The sequence below is a fragment of the Panthera uncia genome, chromosome E3 (assembly GCF_023721935.1).
Source record: "Panthera uncia isolate 11264 chromosome E3, Puncia_PCG_1.0, whole genome shotgun sequence".
NCBI classification, from domain to species: domain Eukaryota; kingdom Metazoa; phylum Chordata; class Mammalia; order Carnivora; family Felidae; genus Panthera; species Panthera uncia.
The window spans coordinates 11979091-11987634 of NC_064815.1; the positions used below are offsets into that span (position 1 = coordinate 11979091).

Sequence of the window (8544 nt, forward strand, 5' to 3'; positions counted from 1 at the left end):
CCCCAGAAGGAGCATGAGTCCCGCTTTCCTCGGTCACTAGCTCTTCATTTCATGTCTCAGGTGAGTGTGTCTGAGCTTAGGTCATGTGCCAGTGCCTTAGCTGTAGGGAACAGTGGGGAAAGCTGCTTCCCCAGGCTTTGCCTCCTGTAAGACTCTAGGAAGAGGGTCCAGGTGCTGGGCCACCAAGAAGAGTGAAAAATCTTTCCACTCTAGTATTTGTACTCTAGGCACCCATTGGTCTTATATTTTCTCACAGAAAGTTATTCTCTATCTGAATTTAGTAATACTTTTAATGTGTGTGCATTTTTGAGACCTCACAATACCTTAAAGCACCCCAGAAATTACATACACCATTACCTGTGTGGGTCTGTGTGTCTGTAGTCACTGCTTGGTGTGTGAACTTGAAGACCTGAAGACCTTACCCAGCCCCCTCCCTCGCCCCCATTCAGGCATCTTAAATGACTGTACAGACTTCAGCCACTATTCCAAGAAATGCTAGGTTGACTCCCCTTTCTAGTGTTCTACATTCTCTGGTCTTGGAGCTTAACTTTTATAAAATTGTTATGAAAAGTTAAGAGGGTGGATCAACTTCCTTAAAAAATACACTGATGATCTTTGTAAATTAAACGCCTTCGTTGGTCTGTTTGCAGCCTGATAAACCTTTCTGGTCAATGCATTTCATACGTATATTAGATCAGGAGTGTATTTTCTTGCATTTATCCCAACCTTTCCTTTACATTTTAGGGGTAACTCTCTGCTTCCATATTCCAGTACTTAAGGAGCAGTTTTCCAAGACCCATTAACTATTACAACCCAGTTGGTCTAACGGAGGCTAATACCTAAATCTGTCAGGGAAGGTAAATGTATGCGCTTTCGATCGAGATAAACCCGGAATTACATTTCTGCTCTCACCCTCAGTAACCTGGTTCCAAACTTCATCTTTTTGTCCTCATGCCTCAGGAGGAATCCTTCATCGAAGCACCAGTTGTTTGGCACATGCCAAGTCCTTGGCCAATACCGTTCTTCCTCCCTTCTCTCTTTAACTTGTTTGTTCAAGAATTTAACTTAATGTTTCTATTTGTTTTAGTAGGTGGCAAGTGGGAGAAGCCATCAGAAATTTTAGAAATCAAGGGACAGAACTGGGAAGAACAAGTGAATAGTCTGCCTGAAGTTTTCAGAAAAGCTGGTTTTGTTATTGAAGCTTTCACCAGACTACCGTACCTGTGCGAAGGCGACATGTACAACGACTACTACGTTCTGGATGATGCTGTCTTTGTTCTCAAACCAGTATAAACACGCGGAGGCCCAAGTCTTCAGAGCCCAACCCAAGAATGTACACTTCAGAAGAGGGTCTGCGTTGGCGATTCTGTAAAGGGAGGACCTCTGGGGACTGCCATTCTAAATATCATGTAGGAATTTAAAAAGCCAAAATACTAATTATTTCTTTGTAGTGTGTAAAAGGAATGTTTTTAAAAAACAAAAACCCAACTCTTTGAGGATTTTTATCAACTCTTTACTCAGTAATACAGGCCACACTCCAATTATGGAAGATATTTTTTATACTTAATTGCAGTAGGGACTCATTCTCAGTCAAAGCAATAGTCATGACTTCACATGGAACCAATAAATATGGATTGTTTTTAATAAAATGAAGACTGGCAATAAAGCTGTCCATTCGAATGCAAATATTTGGTTATAAGGTATAGCCACTGATACTCTTTCATGTTTAGAAATTCTTTCTGTCATTATTCAAAAAATGTTTTTAATCATGCTAATAAACTTTTTTGGAGATGACTCTGGCATTCTGTTTGAATTAATGTAAGGCTCCCCTGGGATCTTCTGTTGTTTTGGCTTCAGGGGTGCCCAAATAGTAGCATTGTGTGCAAGGTGTGGTTGACTTGCCATAAAGAAAGGCTTCTGACTGGGACTGGGTGGGACTGGGTGGGGGCCTGCAAGGATTATTGCAAATTGTGGTGAACCCTGAGGCAGTCTAACCCTCAAACAACCTCATTCAGGTCACATACTTCAGGGATCACCCCCCACACCCATGTCCTATTGCTTTGGCAAAGCAAAACACTGGCTTCTGTCTCTGTGATAACTTCCACCCTATACTCAGAATTGTATTTTCCTAGACAATCTCAGGCTCTCAGAATTGAAACATTCACTCGTCTGCTGACAAAATGCAGTCTACCTAAAAATGTTTTAATTCAACTTCTCACTCCACACGTGTATACCTCTTTCCCAGAATCTGGTTCTTCCTAAAATGCTTTCCTGATTTTATTTGCCAAGAATATGGGTTGATGAAGAAAGACCATGTCAGACTCATACATTCTAGAATCCGTGAGTGCCTCCAACCATATACCCACAAATGTTGCAATAGAGGAACTCATTAGCAAGATCAATAACCATTGTGCATATTCCAAAGAGAGCAGAGCACTTAACCCGGAATCTAAAATCTCAGTAATAACAGAGACGTGGATTTGAGATTGTGGTTATTAACAATATGTTATTCTCATGACTTTGTTCCTTTTTTTGTCAGCCAGGTGTTTCATTAAATATTCTCATTTATATGCTCATAGAAGTCATCAAGTCAACACATTTACTGCAACACCTGGGTATAAAGGAGAATTAAAGCCTTGGGAAGAATTACTTTATTCTTCATTAAGAACAGCATTCCCACATCCTCACACCAGCATCTGTCACTGTTACCGTGTTGTCATAAGAAGAATTGGGTTATGTGACTTATGCAGAATTTTTATTGGTGCATTCTAGTGCTTTTTTCTGTGGAATTCAAATAAGTGAAGTGCAAATACTTAGCACCCTAGATTATAAAAATAGAGGAAATGAGTGAACTTAATGTAGTTATTACATAGTTGAGTTTTGTTTCTTTAGAAATTGTCATAATCTTGCTGTTTAGACTGTCAAGCAAGAGTGCAAGAGTGATGGATATTCAAAGAGGCAGGTTGCTGCAAAGTTTTATAATTTGGAAATCAAGAATTAATTTGATAGTCTATTTAAAAAAAAAAAAAAACCTCTCTTTATCCAAAAGAAAGCAGGGCAAGCACATTCATTTATGCATTGCACGGATACAAATCGTTTCTCAAAATCTGAGGTTCTCTGAAGACCAGCATATTAAAAGTTCCGTTTTATGATGAAAATTTAAATAAGCAAATCCAATCACATTTGTGAACCTGATCTTGAAAGTCTTGCTGGCGTGTGACCACTCCACTAGGTGGCAGTATTGCTTACTGAGTATCCATGGCTTTCCTCCCCGCCCCCGCCCCCCACCCATGGAATCCTGTTTTTTCCCCAAAGTGCAATAAAGCTGCCTTCTTTTCTGCACCATTCCTTGTGTAAGTGCTTCGTATCAAGTTTAAGATTGTGCTAGAGAAATTAAGAAGAGACGTATTTGTGGTCAAAGCAAGTTAACCTATTGACCTGGAAGGTCATGGGGAAAGTTAAGGCAAGCTGCACCTGTGATTCCCAGCTCCTTGTAGCTGCAGTGTAAACCCCTTGAGTGTTCAGGCTGCTGATTACAGAGGAGGGAAGGAGAGAAGATACAATACCCTCAGCCATTGCTCCCTTGTGCAGAGTAGTTAATGATGATAGTATATTTTACCCTTCTGTATGTCTTCCCGGTTTTTAGAGAGTTGACCTTCAACAGAAAAGAAGCTGGGCTGGAAAATAAAGTAAAACTTAGTTGGTTCACGTCCTCTTGCTGATTAAAGCTTTGTTTTCACTTAGATCTGAACACAGTGTTTAAATGGACTCATACTGAAGTTATTTGCATCAGTTGCTTCCCACTACTTGGTTACTGATAGACATGTTTCAGGATCCTTTTTTCTAACAACTACAGCACGTACTCAACGTGGACCTCCAGTGACTGAAGGTGATCTACCACATTTGTGCAGATAGCTGAGTACCGTCCAAATAAGCTTCTAGCCGGCACATCCATGTTCCGGTTGGAAAACGGAGCACTGAGTCAGGGCTGGTCTGGTCTGACTCGTACCGCCTGGGCACCCACTGAGCACATACTGGGGCTTCCGGTTGACTTGAAACCAGATGCTCACAAACTTACAACCAACTTATCAAAGATACCCCATCATGAACTGGCAGAAGAAGTTCATACTGTAACCACGCTAAGAAACATTTGTAATCTAAGTGGAAATACACACCCAGAATCATTAAGGAAATATTGCTGCAATATAGAATTCGACAGCCTGCCTTTTTGCAGTTAGTGGATGATGAGACAATAGTTAGGCAACAGGGAACAGCACAATAAAAATTAAAATTTTATATCTACTGTAGCTATGTATAGGCATTCATATTTCACTGCTTCCTTTATCGATTCTAATATACGTGTTGCTTTGTCTTCTATGTATGAATTAATTTGAAGTTTTTCGAGTTGTCACCTTTTTTTTTTTTAAACATTTATTTATTTTTGAGACAGCATGAACAGGGGAGGGTCAGAGAAAGAGGGAGACACAGAATCTGAAACAGGCTCTAGGCTCTGAGCTGTCAGCACAGAGCCCGACACGGGGCTTGAACTCACAGACCGTGAGATTGTGACCTGAGCCGAAGTCGGACGCTTAACCGACTGAGCCACCCAGGCGCCCCTCGAGTTGTCACCTTAAAAAAACTTATTAAAAATTTTTTTTTAACATTTATTTATTTTGGGGAGGCAGAGACAGAGCATGAGTGGGGAAGAGACAGAGGGAGGGAGACACAGAATCCAAAGCAGGCTCCAGAATGTGAGCTGTCAGCACAGAGCCCGACGCTGGGCTTGAACCCACAAACCGCAAGATCACAACTTGAGCCAAAGTCGGACACTTAACTGACTGAGCCACCCAGGCGCTCCTAAAAAATTTATTTTTAAATAAATTTTCTATATTGGTATAATGTTGGATTTAGAGAAATTTTGCAGAGATAGTACAAAGAGTTCCTGTACACCTTTAACCTAATTTCCCTAATGTTAACTTTTTTTTAATGTTTATTTACTTTTTTTAAATTTTTTTTTAACGTTTATTTATTTTTGAGACAGAGAGAGAGCATGAACAGGGGAGGGTCAGAGAGAGAGGGAGACACAGAATCCGAAATAGGCTCCAGGCTCTGAACTGTCAGCACAGATCCCGACACAGGGCTCGAACTCACGGACCGCGAGATCATGACCTGAGCCAAAGTCAGCTGCTTAACTGACTGAGCCACCCAGGCTCCCCAATGTTTATTTACTTTTGAGAGACAGAGACAGAGACAGGGACAGAGACAGAGTAGGAGCGGGGGAGGGGCAGAGAGAGAGGGAGACACAGAATCGAAGCAGGTTCCAGGCTCCGAGCGGTCAGCACAGAGCCCAATGTGGGGCTCAAACCTACAAACTGAGATCATGACCTGAGCTGAAGTCTGACACGTAACCAACTGAGCCATCCAGGCGCCCACCTAATATTAACATTTTATGTAGCTATGGCATGTTTGCCAACACTAAGAAATTAGCATTGGCATATTAACTAAACTACAGAGCATTGGGATTTTGCCCGTTTTCCCACTAATGAAACTTTTCTGTTTTAGGAGCCAGTTCAGAATACCGTATCCCATTTAGTTGCTTACTTTAAAAATTATTAGTGTTCCCTGACAACAGTACCATTATTTCTCTTCCAATTTTTTTTAAAGTTTATTTATTTGAGGGGGGAGGACAGAGAGAGAAGAGAGAGAGAAGCCTAAGCAGGCTCTGTGCTGACGGCTGTCTCACAGCACAGAGCCTTCTTTTTTTTTTTTTTTTTAATTTTTTTTTTCAACATTTTATTTTATTTTATTTTATTTTATTTTATTTTATTTTTGGGACAGAGAGAGACAGAGCATGAACGGGGGAGGGGCAGAGAGAGAGGGAGACACAGAATCGGAAACAGGCTCCAGGCTCCGAGCCATCAGCCCAGAGCCTGACGCGGGGCTCGAACTCACGGACCGCGAGATCGTGACCACAGCACAGAGCCTTCTGACAGCCGTCAGCACAGAGCCCAATATGGGGCTCAAACCTACGAACTGAGATCATGACCTGAGCCGAGGTTGGACACTTAACCAACTGAGCCACCCAGGCGCCCCTCTCTTCCAATTTTTTAAGATGTAGTAAAATACACATAACAACATTTACCTCCTTAATCATCTTTAGGTGTATAGTGGTATTTAGTACATTCATGCAGTGCAACCATCACCACCGTCTGTCTTTAGAACTCTTCATTTCATAAAACTGAAACTCTGTACCCATTACTTCCCATTTCCCCTTCCTCTAGCCCCTGACAACCACCATTTTGCTTTCTATGAATTTGACTATTCTAGGTTCCTCATGTGAGTGGAATTATACAGTATTTGTCCTGGCAGAGAGAGAGGGAGACACAGAATCCAAAGCAGGCTCCAGGCTCTGAGCTGTCAGCACAAAGCAGGATGAGGGGTTTGAACCCACGAACCATGAGATCGTGACCTGAACCGAAGTAGGATGCTCAACTGACTGAGCCACCCAGGCGCCCCTGTTTTTCTTGATAGTAGTCATCCTAATGGATGTGAGGTGTTATCTCCTGGTTTTGATTTGGATTCCCTAATGATTTGTTTTTATAGCACAACTGGTATGGCATTGGGTTTCATTTACTAGTAATTGGTGCTTTGTGGCTTGCTATTTATATTGATATCACTGAATTGGAATCTGTGCTGATACCAAAGTACTTCTTTTTAGCTAGGAAATTGCATACTTTTGGAGAATTAGGAGAGTATTATTACATAACTAGAACTTAAGATTTCCCTCTGGGTTTTAGAGTCAATATGCTGTATTCTCATGAATTAAATAGTGCATTGTTGTTACAAGGCCATTTAAAAATCGTTTTCAATATTGTATATGTAAAAATGAAAAGATTCCCACCTCTCCCCCACACACAAATAAATGACCATGTAAAATTGGAATGTCTTATACACCTGCACTTCTTAAGTCCTAGAAAATAATTAAGAACAGATACAATACCCAGATGCTGTTTTCTTATATCCTGTTTAGGAGTCAATGCAGAATATGTATTTTTTTAATGTTTATGTATTTTTGAGAAAGAGAGAGAGAGAGAGAATGAGCAGGGGAGGGGCAGAGAGAGAGGGAGACACAGAATCCAAAGTAGGCTCCAGGCTCTGAGCTGTCAGCACAGACGTGGGGCTCGAACTCACAAACCACGAGATCATGACCTGAGCTGAAGTCAGACACTTACCTAACTACTGAGCCACCCAGGTGCCCCCAGAATGTTGGTTTTAAATGTCCTTGAACCCTCAAAAATTGTCAAATGGTATTAGAGTTGAGGTAGTTGAGAATATACTGCAATCTTTTTTATACTCAGCAGAACAAAACAGTTTTTCCTACACTTGATTTTGCCACCTTTTTCCTTTTTTTTCTTTTTCTTTTTTAACTGTCAGCTGTACACCCAACATGAAGCTTGAACTCACAACCCCAAGATCAAGAGCCACATGCTCTATAGACTGAGCCGGCCAGGCACCCCTGCCACCTTGTTTTTATTATTTATAAGGTGGCTGTGACTGATCATAAAGCCTTTGCTGCTTTTTGTATTATAAGTGACATGTTTGTTACCAAAAAAATAAATCTACAGAAGGCGAAATGAAGAAAACAAACTACCAATCTACAAACCTGAGAGAACAGTATTAACATTTTGGTATGTGCTCTCCTGGACTTTTTTTCTATGCCATGTATACCCACACATATACACGTTTATAAGCTTTTAACGTTAGAAAATGTAAAAATGAAATGTAAAAATGTAAAAATTTTATCCTTGCAGGATGAGTTATGTGAAACTCACAGATACCTATTTTCTAAATCAAAAGTTGACAAAGGATGGAAGAGATTTCCCACCATTTAAGGCTTGAGAGTAAGCTTCTTGGTTAAAGGACTAAACCAAGGGATAAAAGGATTTTTTTGACAACGCTGAACACTAGTATTATATCGATATCAACCAGAGAGCAACAGAACAGTACAGGTGGCCATTTCTGAAGAGAAGGTCTAATTTTGCTCTGACAAAATAATGTCAGCATTAGGCATTTTAGCTATTTAAAAATGTTCATGTATTGAGATGTGTTTCATTAAAGTTGAACGATTGCCAGAAAATCTCGAGTTCACAATTATATTTTCACTAGAAAAGATGTAAAACAGTTCTGCAGAATCCCACCATGCAAACCCAAGACTTCAGTGTACTTCCTCCCAGTTTTAATAAAAGTGCATGCACATGGTAATTAATATTTGGCTTTTTTAAATTATAAAATCATTTCCTTGAATTACTATTACATGGTCTTTGTTAATGCCCATTTAAAAATGTTTTTAACATTTACTTTTTTGGAGAGACAGAGCGCGCGAGCAGGGAAAGGGGCAGAGAGAGGGAGACACAGAATCCGAAGCAGGCTCCAGACGCTGAGCTGTCAGCACAGAGCCCTACACAGAGCTGGAACCCACAAACCCTGCGATCATGACCTGAGCCGAAGTCAGGTGCTTAACCGACTGAGCCACCCAGGTGCCCC

At 40.8% G+C, this 8544-nt stretch overlaps 1 protein-coding gene across 3 annotated transcripts in view; it reads left to right on the plus strand.

The window, feature by feature from the left end:
• METTL9 (methyltransferase like 9) overlaps window positions 1-1794 on the plus strand; it is a 52581-nt gene extending 50787 nt beyond the window's left edge. For 2 of the 3 annotated variants that reach the window (XM_049639168.1, XM_049639165.1), the window contains exon 5: window positions 1088-1794. In XM_049639168.1, coding sequence (XP_049495125.1) covers window positions 1088-1293 — 206 coding nt within the window. In that variant the 3' untranslated portion in view covers window positions 1294-1794. The remainder of the gene's footprint in view (window positions 1-1087) is intronic. The other variant, XM_049639166.1, reaches the window with a different exon arrangement.
• Window positions 1795-8544: the final 6750 nt, after the last annotated feature.